Source organism: Ahaetulla prasina, chromosome 2, assembly GCF_028640845.1.
Source record: "Ahaetulla prasina isolate Xishuangbanna chromosome 2, ASM2864084v1, whole genome shotgun sequence".
NCBI lineage: Eukaryota > Metazoa > Chordata > Lepidosauria > Squamata > Colubridae > Ahaetulla > Ahaetulla prasina.
Window position 1 is genome coordinate 180,334,142 of NC_080540.1, and position 20,263 is coordinate 180,354,404.

The 20,263-nt window shown below is 39.3% G+C and overlaps 1 protein-coding gene across 3 annotated transcripts in view; it reads left to right on the plus strand.

The window, feature by feature from the left end:
- IL27RA (interleukin 27 receptor subunit alpha) overlaps positions 1-20,263 on the plus strand; it is a 39,352-nt gene that overhangs the window by 13,529 nt on the left and 5,560 nt on the right. The window contains exons 3-14 of one of the 3 annotated variants that reach the window (XM_058170899.1): positions 1,401-1,548; positions 2,391-2,557; positions 3,282-3,436; positions 3,849-3,996; positions 4,428-4,507; positions 6,295-6,490; positions 7,291-7,491; positions 8,698-8,799; positions 11,415-11,579; positions 13,581-13,709; positions 16,624-16,714; positions 16,843-16,957. In XM_058170899.1, coding sequence (XP_058026882.1) covers positions 1,401-1,548; positions 2,391-2,557; positions 3,282-3,436; positions 3,849-3,996; positions 4,428-4,507; positions 6,295-6,490; positions 7,291-7,491; positions 8,698-8,799; positions 11,415-11,579; positions 13,581-13,709; positions 16,624-16,714; positions 16,843-16,957 — 1,697 coding nt within the window. Of the gene's footprint in view, positions 1-1,400; positions 1,549-2,390; positions 2,558-3,281; positions 3,437-3,848; positions 3,997-4,427; positions 4,508-6,294; positions 6,491-7,290; positions 7,492-8,697; positions 8,800-11,414; positions 11,580-13,580; positions 13,710-13,874; positions 14,701-16,623; positions 16,715-16,842; positions 16,958-20,263 lie in introns of those variants that run through there. The other 2 variants (XM_058170900.1, XM_058170901.1) reach the window with 2 other exon arrangements.

A 20,263-nucleotide genomic window follows, 5' to 3' on the forward strand; every position in this document is an offset into this window, starting at 1 on the left:
ACGAATGTGATTTTATTGGAAGAGGAGGTTGAAGTAATTAAGCAACATAATTCAAAATTAGAAAATAAAATGGATGAATTTCAAAGTAAAATGGAAAAGACAGAGGATGAAATAGTTTTGATACAATCCAAAAATGCCAACTTGTTCTAACAGTAGGTCTACTTAGCCACTTATTCTCAAAGGAGAATAGGGATGGTACTTTTCCTCCTATGTTTTCATTAGAGGCATGCTGGATTCTTTTTTCTTATGGCTTTGATTATAAATAGTGCTATAAATAAATAGTGAACTGTTTTATTTGCAGCTGTTGGAGTGTCTCTAGTGAGATTGCTGGAGACATCTGTCCATTGGCCCTCAGTTGCTAGTGGCTAATTGATAAAATGACTTCCAGGGCAGGCAGCTATTAAAGCAGTAGCAGGTCAGGATTGAACTCCATTCTGTTTCCAAGCTATTGCATCCACTTCTGGGATCTCTTCTCCAAAGTCTGTCTTCTAGCTATGTTACGATTGCAAGATACTCTCCAAGGATTTTTCAAGTTGCAGTCCTAATACAAAGATCAGAGTTAGGGAAAGTTTGGTTATGAGGATTCTAAAAATTATAGTTTTGATATCCTAGACAGTAACTATATTCACACTATGCAATATGCTCACCTCAGTTAACTTGAATTAAAGTTGTCCCATGGTGCTAGGCAACATTTTCCCATATTCATCTGATAGGTATTAATTTGTTCAGACTAATATCTGTATTTTGCCAGTCAACTGCATGGGAAGCAGATCATGTAAATGAACAACACTAGAGGAGGTTGTCCTCGACATACAAACTACATAGTCATGCCCAATTTATATCTTTTTTTGCCACCGTTAAGTGAATCACTGCAGGTGTTAAGTGATTCACACAGTTAAGTGAATCCAACTTCCCTCGTTATCTTGGCTTGTCAGAAGCCAACTGGAAAGGTCACCAATACAGTAGTGATCATATGAACCTGGGATTCTGCAACCACCATAAATACATGATGGTTGCCAAGCGCCCAATTTTGATCATGTCATCATGGGGATGCTGTGACAGTCTTGTGATAAACAGTCATAAGTCGCTTTTTTCAGTACCTCTGTAACTTGAATGGTCAACTAAATGAACTGTTGTAAGTCAAGGACTACCTGTATTAACCTTTCTGTGCTGTATATTGCCCTGCCATCAGGACAAATGAGTAATCACCATCTCAAGGTTTGGTCTGTCTGCTTTTGTAATTTGGGACTGACAATTTGTACATATCTTGCAAAATTGTTTTAATGAAAAAATAATATAAAAACGTGTAACTTCCATGCAGCTATAATCTCTTTCTTTGAAATCTGTCTTCAACTGCTATAATTTGGAATCCTGATTTGTGATTTTTGCGCTGTTTGCAGGTGATCCTGATGCCACTATGGGTCTACAGTGTTTCCAACCATTGCTCAGCAACTTTTTGAACTGCAGCTGGTTGACCTGGGAATCTCAAAATGCTAACACCACCTATGTCCTTCACTATCAGAGCCTAAAATTGGGCGAAGTGCTGCTGTTAGTGAGCCTTTATATTGACTTATAGTACAAATATCCAAATTAATAAGCCAGTGTCTTTTTCAACCAGAACCTTCTGTGTTGGCCAGTGTAATCTATTGACTAAATGACTTTATTTAGGAAGTATAGGGAATTGCAGAGAGTAAAAGAATAATCTATTAGGATTTTATAGTTTCATGAATGAAGGTTTTGGTCTAGAATGGCCAATATTGGAGAAGTATTGGATATTAAGAAAAAATAATGCAAGAATTATCTTTGTCAGTTGTTCTGAGTGGACTGGGAGCTCTGAACAGAGATTTTTAGAAAGGCACATAGGAGCTACCGTCATAAACAGTGAGTTTCAGAAGTCTTTTCATTAAAGCCAAGACGTACTGGAGAATGTAAGAACCTTGAATATGAAATTTAAATTATTTGTAGATGTTTAGTGCACAGAAAAGAAGGAAGACTCCTTTCTAAATCATGATTGTGCTTTAAAAGCTTGTGTTTAATATTTAGCTGGCTTAGGATTTTTTTCTTTAAAAATTAAAAGTTCCATGTAGAATCATTTCTATAATTACTGGCACCTGGCAAAATCTGCAATTTTGCAATGATTAAAAGGCAGAGACGTTTGGAAGTCAAGAAGAATAATTTAAAAAGGGCTTAGAGGGTACTAGACAAACAGTTCTGTGGGTGTCTATTTGGTGTTCATTATTATAATAAAATGCTTCTGTGCCTTTTATTTGCAAGTCTTGAAATATGCCTGCTTGGGCAGGATAGCTGGATGGATAAGGAATAGCAAATGTTTAGTTTCCATTTACTGTATATACTGTTAGATATATCTGTGTATCCCTATTTTTCTGAAGATACCTTGGCCAGGTGCACTCCATGGAGGCCCAGATGGGACAGAACTGGCTGGTTATTGAACGAAGGAACCTGACACATGGAGACAAATACAGTGTCTGGATGGAAGTTCGCAGTGCACATGGGATTGCTCTCTCCAAGAAATTAAACTTCAGCCTGGATGAAATAGGTTAGAGAACCTAAATTAGAGAGCCAGAATGCTTTGGGAATTAATCTGGGCAAACAATTTTTGCTTCAAAAAAGTGCCTTGCTTTTCTTGCCTATTTGTGCAGGTCAAGTGTTGGCCTCCTTTATATTGCCATTCTTCTCATCAGTATTGACATTGATGCTCACGCTTATCTCTGTAGTCCCCTCAGGTCAGCTAGCTGGGTCTATAGGCTAACATTTTAAATGGTTTACCTTCTGAGGAATTGCATGGGGCATTTCAGATAGTAGACCTCTGTTTGACTGTGGAAGCTCAAGACTGGGTCCCAACCATAAGAAGGATTGGATTTACAATAGGACAGATACCTTAGCCTACAGATATCTTGACTAAGTTCACACATTTTGAAAAGCTTGGCTTGCTTGTGAGTTTAGAGTAATGTGAAAATCCGATCAGTAGTGGCTTATTCAATAAACCATTGATATGATGAGAGAGCTATGCCTCTCTTGTGCTAAACCAAGGTTTTGGTTTGTTGAATATGCCAAAATAGCCCTACCCAGATCACTAATCCACCATCCATAGTTTCAATGAAACTATGCTTAGTGCACACTGCTCAATGAAAAATAAACCAGCCATGTTTTGGTTTAGTGCAAAGTGTGTGTGTAGATCAATGCTTTTATCACTAGGTATGGCAGTCAGGGGTAAAACTGAGTGATACGGCATATGATTAAGCTCTTCCCTCATTTTTCAGTGAAACCCTGTCCTCCTGAACTGGATCATGTGGAACCGGATTCCTATGAAGCCACAGTGACATGGAAGAACCCTCTCTGGTTTAAATTGCATAGTGACCAACCTCTCACTTATGCTATTCGATACAAGGCATCCACAGACCATGAATGGACCTATGTGAGTCTGTCTTGCATTTGTGACCTGTTTTGTATATGTATTGCTCTTCTTTCCCATTGTATCAGTAGTGACTTCCTGTTGAATATATATTCCATTGCACTATAGCTGGCTTTGTCTAGGATTTCCCCTTCAACCAACTGAAGGCTGTTTCCTGGAGGCCAGTCCCAAATTCTTGCTCTAGCTATTATATGTTAATTTATGTCCCAGTAGTAAACATGATATGACTCTGTATTCAGCACACTCTCCTGTTCTCACTATGTAATATTAAACTTGCTGCAATTCTGGTGGAAATTTAGATGGAGGGTTTTTGAAATATTTATTTTGAATTGAATCACTTTGAGTGACCTTGCAAAATGGATGGATAGAATGTTAATATAATGACAATGTGAGTGTATTCCATTCTCAACTGCAGGAGACCCTTCTAGACCAAGAGAACCATGAATTCTGTGACCTGAAACCATTCACCTGCTATGAGGTGCAGGTACAGTGCATGCCAGAAAATAAAAAAGACCTTTGGAGTGAATGGAGTTCTTCCAAAATCTTCTGTACCTGTGAGGCTGGTAGGTACAGCTGTGGACGAAGCAGAAATCCATGCAATCAAAACAGATTCAGTAGCACCTCAGCAGAAATCTGGTTGCTGTATACTTTTTCAAACACTTGTTTGTTGCATTCACGCAATGCATTTTGAGACAAATAAATATACAACTAAAGGATATAATTTTGAGATAACTATTATCTACTGTAGACTTCCAATTTTCTGTTAAGTCTGTTGGGTTGATATTCATTGTCTACGAACAACCAGATCTGCATCCTTATATTTATTGGGATCTTTTTTTTCATTTGTAACATATTATGCACAGTGTTCCGTTTTCAGTTGTTTCTTACTTGTATTATTTGGTTGGTTGGTTGGTTGGTTGATTAGCCAATTGGTTGATTAGCCAATTGGTTGGCTAATCTTAATAATTACCTGGCTCTTTTCTGATTCCTTTAGCTCCTTTGGGTCAAGTTGATGTGTGGCAAAAAGAGTGTGTTTCGGACTACCAGAATGAAAGCCGCTTGTTGCTGTGGAAGGTGAGCTGGATCCTGTTTCTTATCATATAGAATTTGTTCTCTGTGGGGTTATAGGGCAGGGAATGTAATTTAGAGCCAGATGAGAATTTGGGTAGAAGAATTTTGAGGCAAACTATGAATGACCCGAACGGGTGAAAATGCAGTAGTTTAAAGAAATCAAATCTCTACAAGGATGACATCAGTAACTGGACTAGAGCCAAATTTGCCAAGAAAGAGAAATAAACACCTTTTCTCATTTTGACTAGAGATACAAGAAAGAATTTGGAAAAGAAAATTGATTATAAAACAAAAAGGAAGTCTATTTAGATACTTAATGTGTTCTTAAAAACTGAAACTGTTCTATATAGGTAGAATATATCTTTGCTGCAAATTTGAAAGTAGTTATTTAGACTTTAATACATTAAAAAATGCTATTAACTGTCAGGAGCTGTCAAATAAGAACAAGATAAATGTGCTTAAGATTCATTCTAATAAAACAGACAGAATGATGATTCAGTAATAAGCTTAGCAGTTACGGTTTTCAAAATACACTTTCCATAAACTTGAATCTACTTTAGCCCAAAATGTGCATCCCAGGATACCAGATTTCATTTGCGAAGTGCAAATCAAAAGTTGGTACTAATAATCCCAAATTGACTTGAACATTCTGTAAAATATATGGGGAAGAAATAACAGTAGTACAATCTTGTCCTGGAACATGTATGATACATGTTATCAGGCTTGCATTTCATCTGGAGCTGAACGTTTCTCAGGCCTGTGCCTGCTTTCAAATTTCCTGCAGTATAAAACCGGTCAACTTGATTCTACTTTGAAAATATATTTTTTTTATGTAACGGTCAATATGCCCATGAGCAGCTGCTATCTTTTCTTCTTCCACTGGCAGTGAATTTTTTAAAAATCCCTCAAACAGGATGCAGTAAGTCTCATCCCCAGTTTTTTTCCCCTCCCTTCAGTAAAATTAAGTTACAAAAGACTAGAAATTCAATATAAGTAGACAGCTAGTCAAAGCGTTTATCAACTGGAACATTTTCTGGACTGACCTGCGAATTGCCCTCATGTGCATAAATTTCTTCTCTCATTTCTCCCTCCCCCAAACCAACTACTGGGTGACACTAGCAAAACCAGGTCTCTTTTACAACTCCTGCCTGGCCAGTTACTTCTGCTTTGTATCCTTTCCCTCTTTGAGGGGCAGCTAAACTTCCCTGAGTAGCTTCTCACCTGAGAGAGATACAAGAGTGAGGGAGGAGGAAGTAGAGAGTGAAAAAAAATCCCGCCCTCCTTTTTTTTTGACTTGCTTGGTCCTTTTAGTGAAAAACGTTGAAGCACCTCAGGATGTCTTTTCAGCCTTTCTTGGTAAAATGTCTTTCACTTGATACCTTCCTGCTTTTTGGAAGAAACGAGGAAGAAGTTCATGTTTGTGCATTTTTTCTTAACATGTCATTTTCTTGCCAACATGAGTGCAGACAGTTATTTGTTAACTTTTAATTTTTGTACCGTCATGCCTCTTATCAATGGTACAGACTTCTGTTGATCCAGTTTTGACTGGGATTGCTCATGACTAGTATCTATGGTATGTCTGGTTCAGGAAAAGCAGGGCGGCACAAGTGACTTTGAATCGAATTACTTCAGCCCAGTTTCCCTCCCTCCTCCCCTTCCTTCCTTCCTTCCTTCCTTCCTTCCTTCCTTCCTTCCTTCCTTCCTTCCTTCCCTCCCTCCCTCCCTCCCTCCCTCCCTCCCTCCCATCTTTTTCTTCACTCTGCTGAGGAATTCTGCTTCTCTTCTCACAGGCACTGGATCCAGAAGCAGCGCAGGGAAAGATCCTTGATTATGAAGTTATCTTCCAGGACAACAACAAAACACTCCATAGAATAAATTACAATTGCTGTCAGGCTTTGATCCCTATCACTGCACAGTACGTCTCAATAGCAGCCCGCAACTCTGTTAAGAAGACACTCTGGGCCAATCTCAGCTTGGAGAAAACAGGTGCGCCTCCATATTATACTACAGGATTGAAACAGTTCTTTCTTGCCCTACTTCCTGCTTTTCTCAACTGATTCTTGAAGAAAAAATAGCTGGTGGCTTCTCTTCCCTTCACTCACAAAATATTCATTCCTGTTACCCTTTCTGTACTCCACCTTAAGAAAAGATCCTGATATATTTTGTATCAGGCAGTCAACCATTTTGATTCTCTAAGTTTAAAGGTGAAATTCCCAGCTACATAACATCATCTAGTATACGGACTAACCCCTAAATACTAAGAAGTCCTGGTTATATTTGGATGAGAAATCAAAATAAAATCTGAGGGTGTGGCAAGACTGGAAATTCTCAAAATGTTACGCAGAAATGACTTTCGGATTGCTGCCAAGACAACCACACAGATGTGTTAATGAGGTCATCAAGGGTTCAAACTTTGTGAAACCAAGTAGCGTTTTTTTAGAGTTCAGGTGAGTTCCTCAGACAAACTGAACAACTTGAGAAGGACCTGTCAACATGGTGACGTTCCTTCAAGTCAAGGTTTAGACCTGGTAATGACATGGAAATCTCTGTGCAGTTTTCTTGACAACTGAGTAGTTTGCTATGACCTGCTTCTAAGGGTTGGGGGTTTTCTTTTCAATTAATAGACTCCTATTCAAGTACTAACAAGGTCCAACCATGTTTATCTGAGATCGGCTGAGATCCAAGGTTTGCAATTCATGGGATTATTTTTTGGCTATCTGTGTGGATGATAGCCAGAGCTCCTGGCAATCTCGTGCATAATGATGAACTCTCTTTCCTTTTTGTAGAACTCCCAGGCCCTGAGGAGGTGACAGTGGTGGCATCAGAAGGTTTGGGTCTCAATGTGACATGGAAGCCCAGCATCGATTCTCAATGGGTTCAGCCTCAGGAATACGTGGTCGAGTGGAGAAAAGAGATTGATGATAGTGCGGGAGAGTTGCTGAATTGGACTCGGACACTTGGAAGCAGTACCAGCGTCCTATTGAGAGGTGAGGTGGACTATCTCATCTGCAGTAATATTATTTATTATGTAAACAACAGTTTTGGGAATTCCTCAGTAGCTTCAGAACTCTGGAAAATAGGAGGAAATGTTAACACATACTCTTTTTTTCTCTCTTTGTGTGTTTGTGGCTGCCTCTTCCACGACCACTGACTGAAATTATGATCTGTCTGCAACTTCTATTTTCATCCCCTCCCTGCCACCCCCCCAAAAAAAGCCTCATTTTGTTCCAGTGGAAGCTTCCTTGGAAGCAATAGCTACGGAGAAGTGTGTGAGATGGTAGGAAAGGAAGAGGTCTATAGCTCCATCATTAGAGCTCCATCTTCTCTAGGCTACTCGAGTTTTGACAGAAGCATATAAGAAACATTGCTTCTTATATAACGAAAACCATGAAATTATGCTGTTTGAATGCATGAACTTTATCTAGTTTGTCCTTCCATTTTTCTAAGTAAACTGAGTAGAAAGGAATTGGGACCTTCTGGGACATGGAGTGAATTTCGTCTGTTGAAAAAAGGGAGTGGGTGTCCTCTGGAAAAAGAGGTGCTGAAAGTTTTCCACCATTTCCTGGAGTCCTATGTTCTGTTTTGATTTCCTGCAGAAGTAGATTAAAGCAGACCCAGGTGACTTTTAGGTTTCACAGCTTTATACGTATCTGTCTTCTGCTGGATTGAGTACTGAAAGGAAGGCCTGCTTAGCTGTTAGCCTGCACCGAGGGAAAAGCTGGCTGGCCATTGCCACTCGCTAAGGTTTATACAGCAAATCAATAAATAAGAGAATAACAGAGTTGGATGGGACCTTGGAGGTCTTCTGGACCAACCCCCTGCTCAGGCAGGGAACCCTAATACCATTTCAGACAAATGGTTGTCCAATCTCTTCTTAAAAACTTCCAGTGTTGGAACACCCAAAACTTCCGGCAGCAAGTTGTTAGTTTCCTTTTTTCCCCAAGTAATTTTTATTACAATTTTCCCTTTACACAAAAGTAGAGCATAATCAGCAGACTGTGTCATTTTTACATACTTTGGATCGACATTCCATACAATATATATATTATATACATTCAATATCTAATCCTCAGAAGCCTTATATATATTTCCAATTTTTATTTCTATTATCTATCCCAAACCGCATAAAATTCTGAATCATCTTTTTCTCGTAGTTCTAGTTTCCTAAACCTTGTTTTTTTCTTCCACTTTAGGCAACTTCAGTTCAAAGGTACCATACCTTGTGCGTGTGTATGGTTTGTATGCTCATGGGAGAACTTCCTCAGACTCTGTACGCGCCTATTTCAAAGAAGAAGGTAATCACCGGGGTGCACAGAGGGAGTGTGGTTACTAGTGGAGCCAGAATTTCCCCTTTGATCTTTAGAGATTTCAGATGAATTTTCCTCCCTGCATTCTTGGAACTTTCAATATCACTCTGCCCTGCTGAGGTTGGGTGTTGATTAGCACTGCGCTTTGAGCCAGAATTGATGATCTTTGCTACTGTAAAAAAAACTGAAGTATGAAGTGCCATATTTCTATCTTTAATTAATTTAGTACAGCTAACTCCAGCAGCAAAGGAAATTTGCATGCAAGAATAAACTTTATAACTGAATTCAAACACTCTGCTGATCTGTATAGAAAACAAGCTATGGTTTGTTAGGTAAGCCAAAACTGATTGGGCTCATGCTTCTATTTATTGTTATTTACATGTCACTTCTCATTTATGCCTTTCCCGAAGTAGCTTACAACAGTAGTGTGAAAACAATGCTGTAAATAAAATCTGGAGTTAATGGCTGTGGCTGCTTAGTATAAAAAGTTGTGTTTTTAGAAAGGACTGGAAACATGCAACTGTGGCCCTTTTATACTCTATAGATCAAGTAGTTCTACCAGATCCATGCCACAAAAGCAGAGGGCCACCTCCAAATGACAGGAAACAGAGGCAGAAAACCACAGCCTATCAAGGCTTCTCTTAAAATGACGTTTTTCTGCAGAGCTGGTAGAAAGATATTGCTTTTCATTTTTTCAGCTAAGTAAGTAACAATCTTAGGGGACGCGGTGGCTCAGGGGCTAGGACATTGAGCTTGTCGATCGAAAGGTCAGCAGCTCAGCGGTTCGAATCCCTAGTGCTGCCGTGTAACGGAGTGAGCTCCTGTTACTTGTCCCAGCTTCTGCCAACCTAGCAGTTTTGAAAGCATGTAAAAATGCAAGTAGAAAAAATAGGGACCACCTTGGTAGGAAGGTAACAGCGTTCCTTGCGCCTTTGGCGTAGAGCCATGCCGGCCACATGACCACGGAGACGTCTTCTGGCAGCTCTGGCTCGTCGGCTTTGAAATGGAGATGAGCACGGCCCCTTAGAGTCGGCAACGACTAGCACGTATGTGCAAGGGAACCTTTACCTTTAAGTAACAGTCTTAGAACAGATTTATTTAGGTTCCTTCCTTTAGCTTTTTGCCCAAGAGAAAATACCCCCCAAGGTCATCGGAAAGGAGGGGGTGGGGGAGAGGAGGTGTATTAAAAAAGTTAAGGTGGCAGCCATGTCTATGTGATTGATGCACTGCTCCTTCATATGTGCGTGAACAATGTTGATAGAGGTACAAAAGAGACGGGGCTTCAATTATCTAAAATAGAGAACTTGGGCATTGAGAGACTTAAGGCTAGACAGTTGGTTGAGGTAGTCCTCGACGTATAACCACTTGCTTAGTGACCATTCAAATTTGTGGCAGATGTCTCCAGAGCTTCTTATGACCTGATTTCAAAATTCTAACTGCTTCCCCTCCTGCAGTCTCATGATTGCATTTTGGGTGCTTGGCAAACAGCTGCTGCCAGGCAAGGGAGGGTGCAAACAAATTACCAGAGTAACTTGCAATGTTCCCTGCCATCTTCCACTGATTTTGCTTGTGGGAAGCCAGCAGGGAAGGTTGCAAATGGTGATCACATAACTGTAAGGCACCGTAACCTCATAAGAGTGAGCCGGTTGCCAAGCACCCAGAACTTCAGGGAATGATCGTAAATCTCCTTTTTCAGCACTGTCATAACTTCAAATAGTCACGGAACAAATCATCATTAAGCAAGGACTATCTGTTTTAAGGTGCTTCAGCTGTTGCGCAATCATTTAAAGAATTTGGCCTTCATTTCTTCTCAGAAGACCATCACTTCCAGGGTTTGCCTAGCTCCCTGAGGGAGGCTGTTCTATGAATACCATAGTGGAAAAACATTATTTTTTCATGTGAATTAGGAATTTTGGAAAAGAAGGCTGTATCTATTATATAGGACAGTGATGCTGAACCTATGGCATGTGTGCCACAGCTGGCACGCAGAGCTCTCTCGGTGGGCATGCGAGCCATCACCCAGCTCAGCTCCACCATGTATGTGCACACGTCTCCTGCCAGCCAGCTGATTTTTGGGTCTCTGCTGTGCGTGTGCAGGGGACGGGGCGCATGTGGGAGACACGCGCGCATGCATGGGGGGTTGTGCGCACATGTGTGGCTGGGCAGGGGGTAACGTGTATGTGAGGGGCCGGGGGGAGCGCAGGGGGTGCAGCGTGCCCCCCCGCAGTCTGTTTTTGGTCCCAGGAGGCAGCAGGGAGGCCTACTAGGCCCAAAATGGGTTGCACACGCATGCGCAGGGGGGCTGGGGTCACGCACAAGTGTGGGGGAAGTGTGGAGGAGTTGTGCACGCATGTGCAGGGGGCAAAGCTCGTGTGGGGTGTCACCCGTGCATTGCGTTATGGGTGCCGGTACGTGCCTGCGCTGATGGTCTCCTTTGGACCTATTGGCCTATGGACCTTGACTTTTGGTATATCTTCTGTAGTGTGCTAGGTAATGCAGTGTGTCCTTGTTACAGCATGGAGATGAACTGTAAGTTTTGTTCACTTACTTACTTTGCTTACTGAACTGGTTCACAGCCTCTATTTCCTCCTTTGCTTTTCCAGTACCATCAGCTGGTCCTGAAGGACTGCAAGACAGAAGACTTTCGTCCACTGCCACTTCCATCTCTTGGAAAGAGATTCCCTTGGCAGACCGCAATGGACATATCATACACTATACACTTTACCTGAAACATCTCCATTCAGACAGCCTTATGGTTCATGCACCCAGTGAGTGAGATTCTAAGTCAGCCTAAACATAATTGAGGAGGGAGGCATGGGTCCTCCTAAAATCACCTCTCTTAATTACAATCCTCTGCATCAGGTCTCTCCTCTGTTGTCCTCCAGACGGTTATGTCCCATATTAAATGGAGATAATTCATCACTTCTCAAGGGCACTAGGTGGTATCTACAGCTTTTCTCTGAAAAGATCACGTAGGGAAGATTTGCGAGTCCAGAAATTTGTTGTATAACTTTTGGGGAACAAATAGTCATAACAAGAGATACCATATTTATCTACTCTCTTTAGATAACAAAGTGAGGGGAGTCTGGTTCTTTAAGTAAAAAGCACATGTGAGTGGATATGTTCCTCCTTGTTTGGCTCTTCCTTTGCAGCCTAAAATATCTCTGGAAACCTAGGAGCAAAATCCCCTTATATGAGAGAGTATTAAAAGGTATGAGAAGGAGTGGAGGGTTTTTTTTTGACACCGCTGCCCATCTTTTATGTGAAAATCAAACTCAAATTCCTTCATTAGGTCCCCAAAATTACAAACAGATTTCCAGTTGATACAATCCATACAGACAGTCCTCAATTTATGGCTATTTGTTCAGTAGTCTTGTAAACAAATGGTGGTTACGACTGTTCCTTGGAGTTCCTGCTACCCCAGCAATCTGCGACCCCGTGATTACGATCTGGGTACATGGCTACAGATCATACTTAGTTGCTGTTGCAGTTGCAGCATATTGCAATCTCAGGATCACTATTTTTTTTTAATTTGCATTTATATCCCACCCTTCTCCGAAGACTCAGGGCGGCTAACACTATGTCAAGCAACAGTCTTCATCCATTTGTATATTATATACAAAGTCAACTTATTGCCCCCAACAATCTGGGTCCTCATTTTACCTACCTTATAAAGGATGGAAGGCTGAGTCAACCTTGGTCCTGGTGGGGCTTGAACCTGCAGTAATTGCAAGCAGCTGCTGTTAATAACAGACTGTCTTACCAGTCTGAGCCACAGAGGCCCAATATTTGCGACCTTCCCTAATGGCTTCTCCAGAAAGTCAATGGGGAACCAGCAGGGAAGGTCGCAAGTCACTGAAATAAGTCTCCCCATCCGCACACCCTTTCCCAGCCCTTCTGTGCTTGTGCCACACCAGCCACTCCTGCACTCCTGCATACCCTCCTCGATCCTTGTGTCTCCCTTACATCTTCTTTCATCCTTGCACATCCTCCCTGGCTCTTGCTGTGCCCCCTTCACACTCCTGCACACCTTTAGCACACCTTCCCTGGCCCTCAATGGGCCACTCTTGCACGCCCTTGCCATATCTTCCTCCTGCCCTTGTATATTACTTCACATCCCAATACTTTCTGTTCCCCTCTTGCACTCTGGCACAACCCCACACACATACACATCCTCCCTTGCCTTGCCGCATCTCCCTTGCACCTTTACACACACCCTTGCACTCTCCTCCACCCAGCAGCAGCTACTTATATTTATTTATATTTCATGTTTTTAAAGTGCCCATCATCCTCAGAGAGGGTTTCTGGGCAGTGTACAATATATTGATAAATAAAAAAAAGTATAAAATTCCAGTCCCAATTGCCATCCTACGTTGAGGGCTACCTGTACATTTCAGTTGTGGCAACATAAAAAAAACAACAATAAGAGTCAACACACATTTGTGAGAGTGAAGCATGCAGAGATCTCGATCTCCTTATTCCTTATATTAAATGTGCATTGTAAGGCATTCTTTTCCAAAAGCTGAGACATCTCTTTGGGAAAGATTTAAGGGATTCCCTTTTTCTGTGTATTTTTTTCTTGTCTGGCGTAAAACTGCTAGTTAAGCTAGCAGTTTTTGGAAAAGAATGCCTTACAATGCACATTTAATGCAGTGTTTTTGAAAGTTAACTATGTAAACCAGTGAACTATGGATGATGGGTCCTGATTACCATCTGCCCAAGATATATGCTGTACATATAAGTATATTGTTTTTTGTTTTATATTACAGTTAGTGCTACGGAAAGAAATTACACTGTTTCAGATCTGGAGCCAGGAACAACCTACCAAGTCTGGATGACTGGCTCTACATCAGCTGGAGAAGGTGTGGCTAGTGCCATGCATCACTTCAATACATCAGGTAGGAGGGACTAGTAGAAGCTTTGTTCCTTAATCCAAACTGGTATATTAACAGGAGATAAGTATAGGAGCAAGAAAGATCGTGCTAAAACCAGCTGTGAAATCAATTGCTTTAGCACAATTACGCTAAAGATTTTGATACCTTGATACCGTCTTGCTATTACAGGTCCTCAAACTCTTTTGTATCTACAGACTACGGAGTTAGCAGTCTAAACAAGAACCTCTTTTTGTTCGTTATTAGGTTATATTTTAAAAAATGGCTTTTAAGCAAATAGTACCAAAAGTCACTAAAAACTTTGAAATTTCTTCAGTTCAGATTCGAAAATTAAAAGAAGAAATTAAAAAGGAATTAAGAAATTCTTTACAGGAGTTTTTGGAGATTCGTTTTTCAGAAATAGATCAAAAAATTGATGAAATAGAGAAAGAGATGTTGGATTTTAAGGAAGTGGTGGAAGAGCAGAAGAGGGAAATGAAAATGGTAAAGGATGCAATTTCGCAAATATTGTATTCAGATGGAAGATAATCTTGAAGAAATTAATAAAACTAATTTAGAGTTGCAAAGGAAAATAGAGGAAATTCAAAAGAATCAAAATAATTGGAACTTAGATAATAAGATGGAAGATATACAGGCAAAAGTAGATAGGGCAGATGAAGAAAGAGTAATATTACAATATAGATTAATGGAATATGCTATAAGGGTGAGGGGGTTGAGGCAAAGTAGGAAAGAAAATTTAAAAGAGATTTTTATGCAAGCCTTTGCTCAGATAAAGGGTGTGGAGCCAGAAGACTTTGAGATTAATATTGAAAGAATTTATCGTGTTAATTCTTGGTGGGCAAGACAAAATAGAGAACCGAGGGATGTGGTTATTTATTTTACAATTAAAAAGATTAGGTATGAAATTTTGCAAGACTTTTATAAAAATAAATTTCAAATATTGGGACAAGATATAAAAATGATGAAGGAAATTCCTCCTAAATTTTTTATTTATTTATTTACATTTATATCCCGCCCTTCTCCGAAGACTCAGGGCGGCTTACATTATGTAAGGCAATAGTCTCATTCTATTTGTATATTTATATACAAAGTCAACTTATTGCCCCCCCAACAATCTGGCTCCTCATTTTACCTACCTTATAAAGGATGGAAGGCTGAGTCAACCTTGGGCCTGATGGGACTCGAGCCTGCAGTAATTGCAGGCAGCTGTGTTTAATAACAGGCTTCTTACTGCCTGAGCCACACCGCGGCTTAAAATGTTAAGAAAGAGAAGAGAATTTGCTTTTTTAGTGGATGAGTTTAAGAAACATCAAATATATTTTAGATGGGAAGTTCCAATGGGTTTGTTAGTGAATTTTAGAGGCAGAAAGTATTTTCTTAATTCAGTTATGAAAGCAAGACATTTCTATATTAATGTTTTAAAGAGTGGGAATCCTTTGTTGTTAGATGCTAAGTTAACTGGTTTGGAAATGATGGAAAATAGAATAGGAGAGGGGAGGAATGTTTAAGATGTGAATATGATGATTATGGTTAATTTTTGGAATTGATTTGTTTAGGATATAAATTATAGGATTTTTGTTATTTGCTATTTGTGTGGTATAAACCTATGTGATGATATTATTTAATTGTGAAGGATGGAAAGTGAAATTTTACAGTGTAAGCCGCCCTGAGTCTTCGGAGAAGGGCGGGGTATAAATGTAAACAAAAAAAATAATAAAAAAAATAATGAATTTAGGTAATGTTGTGGATGTAATGATTTTAACTGTTTACTGTTATATTATGGATGTAGCTTAAATGATTATTTGTTTTAATTGACACGTTTATAGACAGTAAAATTTATGAAGTTAAGTTGGAAATATTGTATTTGAGAGATTTTATTCGTAATGATATTTGATTGATGGAGTAGTATTGGAAGATCGGACATTAAATGTTATGACAATTGAAGAAATGTATAAGTGGTGAGAATTTGAGTTTGAGAAGCTGGATTGTAATTTAAGAAATGGACTTATGAAATTTGAAGGAATATTCAAGTGGGGGGAAAAAATTTGAATTTGAGAAGATGGACTAATTTTTAAAATGGACTGTAAGAAGAACGGACATTAAATGTTATGGCAATTGAAGAAATATATAAGGGATGAAAACTTGAGTTCGAGAAGATGGACTGTAATTTAAGAAATGGACATGAAATTTGAAGGAATATACAAGTGGAAAAAATTTGAATTTGACAAGATGGATTAATTTTAAAAATGGATTGTAAGAAGAAGTAATATGTGAAGTTGGTACTGTTTCTTTTCTTTTTTTTTATTATTCTTTCTTATCTCTTTATTTTTATTGTGAGGGGATTTAAAGTTTTAAATTTTTGAGGGTGGGAGTTTATGTATATTTTGTATACTTTAGCTTGTGATTGTTGGTCATAATACCCGGTATTTGCTCTGGGAAGTCCGGGGGGTGGGAAGGGGGAGGAGGGGGGGAAAGGGGGGAAAATGATACATGGATTGGTTATTAATGTACAGTAATGTTTGAAGATATGAAATTAAAATTTAAAATGATATTGGGGCTGCCTGACTGCCATTTCAGAAAGAAAAGGAGAGAGAAGTAGAAGGAGGGAAGAAAGTAGGTAGGAAAGAGTAGAGAAGGAGGAGGGGAATAAGAAGGTTAGATAGGGTGGAAGAAGGGAGGAGTGGAGAAGGAGGAGAGGAAGTAGTAAAGTGAAGGAGATGAAGAATGGGAAAGTAGTAGAGGGTAGAGGGAGGTTGTGAAGAAAGGAAGTGGCAGTCGGGCAGGCCTGAATCAGTAATAAATAAAAATTAATGATTAATGATGGATAATAGTTTGTACATAAATATGATGTTGGAAAATGGAAATAAAAATTGTTAAAAAAAAAAAGTAAATGACAGTGTTGTCCTTAAATCTCTTGCAGTTTTTCATTGGCAGAGCATTGTGATAGTTTTCTTACCTGTGGTAATCCTGCTTATAATAGGATCCATTATGGTGCTGTTGAAATACAGAAGGTAAGTGATGAAAGGCAGAGATGAAGGCATACCATCTGTATGGATGGCTAACCTAAGCTCTTTTACTGGTTGCCTAAGCGCTGATTTGAATCCTGTGCAAAGTGACCTCTGACATATCTGTTTTGTAGTCTAGTGGACCTCTGCCACAAGGTCCTGCCTCGCTGGTGTTGGGAAAAAATTCCAGATCCAAAACACAGTGGGATTGCTGCGGAGATGAATGAAGAGAGCACTGCACCAGCCATGGTATGAAGCAATTGGATTTTTTTTAAAAAAAGCTGTAGGAGTTAAGTGCATTTACAAGGGGTACAAAAGAGGAAGTACTGTATTCTCTTCTGCTGAGGTAATAATATTTATTTTATTTATTTATTTATTTATTTTGTCACAACAATATATGTAGGAATCATACAAAAGATTATATAGTATATAAACATATATAGGTAAATATAAGGAGGTATAAGCATATATATAGAAAGAAGAAAAGAAAAACAATAGGACAGGAACGGTAGGCACATTTGTGCGCTTATGCACACCCCTTATGGTCCTCTTAGGAATGGGGTGAGGTCAATAGTAGAAAGTTTTTGGATAAAGCTTTTAGGATTATGGGAAGAGACCACAGAGTCAGGTAAAGTGTTCCAAGCACTGATGATTCTGTTACAGAAGTCATATTTTCTGCAATCTAGATTAAAGCAGTTGACATTAAGTTTAAATCTATTAGTTGCTCTAGTATTATTGCAATTAAAGCTGAAGTAGTCTTTAACCGGAAGGACGTTACAATAGATGATTGTGTGAGTTAAGCTTAGGTCTTGTCGAAGGCGACGGAGTTCCAAGTTTTCTAAGCCTAGGATTTCAAGTCTGGTGGGATAGGGTATTCTATTGTTTTCAGAGGAATGGAGAACTCTTCTTGTAAAATATTTCTGGACACGTTCAATTGTATTGATGTCAGAGATGTGGTGAGAGTTCCAAACAGGCGAGCTGTATTCTAGAATTGGTCTAGCAAATGTTTTATATGCTCTGGTTAATAGTGTGGTGTTTTTGGAAAAGAAGCTATGCAAGATTAGGTTTACAACTCTTAGAGCTTTTTTTGCTATGTAATTGCATTGGGCTTTGGCACTTAGATCATTTGACATGAAAACTCCAAGGTCTTTAACGGGATGGGGGTCATCTGTAAGGTAATGTCCATCTAGTATGTACTTAGTTTTTGGGTTCTTTTTTCCTATATGTAAGACTGAGCATTTCCTGGTTGAAATTTGGAGCTGCCAATTTTTAGACCAAGCGGTTAGATTATCAAGGTCGTTTTGAATGATAGAAGTATTGTCTGTGATGTTAAATAGTTTGACATCATCAGCAAAGAGAACACAATTACTTGAGATATGGTCACAAAGATCATTAATGTATAGTATAAAGAGTGTTGGTCCAAGAACGCTGCCTTGAGGAATGCCACTCTTGACAGGAACAGGATTTGATAGAGCATTGCCAATTTTGACCACTTGTTGTCTGTTAGACAGAAAAGCAGATATCCATTTGTGGAGGGGTCCTGAGATGCCATAGGATATTAGTTTTAGGAGAAGTTTATCATGTACTACTGAGTCGAAAGCTTTGCAGAAGTCTATGTAGATTGCATCTATTGATTTGCCTTGATCAAGATTTGAACTCCATATGTTTTTGCAGTGCAGAAGTTGTAAGTTACATGATAATTTTTTTCTGAAACCAAATTGTTTGTTGGAGAGTAGGTTGTTTGTTTCTAAGTATGAGGTAATGGATTGGTTGATGATAGATTCCATGACTTTGCAGGTGACACAGCAAAGGGAGATCGGTCTGTAGTTTTCGACTAAGCTGGGGTCTCCTTTTTTGAAGATAGGGATGACTGTGGCTAGTGACCAAAGTTTGGGAAGGGAACTGGTAGTGAAAGCTTTTTCAAAGATAATACTTAGGGGTTCTGCTATATTAATGGAAAGTTTTTTTAAGAAGTATGCGCACAGTCCATCGGGTCCAATAGATAGCGATGGTTTTAAGTTGTGAAGAGCTTTTCTAACGTTGTCTTCTGTGAAATCTATATGAGTTAAATCATCATAATCATTGCTGGTACGTTTGTGGAAAGTCGGATATGTGTTATCGGAGTTAACAAAAACTGAGCCAAAGAAAATGTTGAAGAGGTTTGCTTTAACTGTTTCGTCATTGCATTCTTTGTTGTTAGAATCTTTTAGTGGTGGGATGGATCTAGAGTCTTTAAGTTTATTGTTAACAAAATTATAAAAGGCACGATTGGAATTTGCGCAGAAGATTCTCTTCTTGCTTGGTGTGGTAATTTGTGCATTCAGTTTTTATTTGGTTACATATGTTTCTGTAGCGGTTTTTGAAATTTGTAATATAGCCTTTTTTGTTTCTTTTCCAGAGGGATTTTTTTTTTTGATTGAAGCTTTTTTATTGATATGGGTAGTTTGTTTTTCTTGATCATGGTAGTCATTTGTGGTACATATAGTTTAATGACTCTATTGATTTCAAGTAGGAAGACTCTATAGTGGTCTTCAGCGGATATGCAGGTTGCAAACAAATTTTGCCAGTCCAGAAATGAAAGATCGTTGTTTATAAGGTCATAATTGGCTTTTTTTTTAATAATAACAGAGTTGGAAGGGATCTTGGAGGTCTTCTAGTCCAACCCCCTGCCCAGGCAGGAAACCCTACACCATTTCAGACAAATGGTTATCCAACATTTTCTTAAAAATTTCCAGTGTTGGAACATTCACAACTTCTGCAGGCAAGTTGTTCCACTGATTAATTGTTCTAACTGTCAGGAAATTTCTCCTTAGTTCTAAGTTGCTTCTCTCCTTGATTAGTTTCCACCCATTGCTTCTTGTTCTACCCTCAGGTGCTTTGGAGAATAGTTTGACTCCCTCTTCTTTGTGGCAACCCCTGAGATGTTGGAACACTGCTATCATGTCTCCCCTAATCCTGCTTTTCATTAAACTAGACATACCAAGTTCCTGCAACCATTCTTCATATGTTTTAGCCTCCAGTCCCCTAATCATCTTTGTTGCACTTCTCTGCACTCTTTCTAGAGTTTCAACATCTTTTTTAAATTGTGGCGACCAAAACTGAATGTAATATTCTAAGTATGGCTTTACCAAGGCATTATAAAGTGGTATTAACACTTCATGTGATCTTGATTCTATCCCTCTGTTTATGCAGCCCAGAACTGTGTTGGCTTTTTTGGCAGCTGCTGCACACTGCTGGCTCATATCTAAATGATTTTCCACTAGGACTCCAAGATCCCTCTCACAGTTACTACTATTGAGCGAGGTACCACATATCCGGTACCTGTGCATTTTGGTTTTTTTGGCCAAAATGTAGAACCTTACTTTTTTCACTGTTGAATTTCATTTTGTTAGATAGTGCCCAATGTTCAAGTCTGTCAAGATCTTTCTGTATCTTGACCCTATCTTCTGGAGTGTTGGCTATTCCTGCCAGCTTGATGTCATCTGCAAATTTGATGAGTTCCCCATCTATCCCCTAGTCCAAGTCATTGATAAAGATGTTGAAGAGTACTAGGCC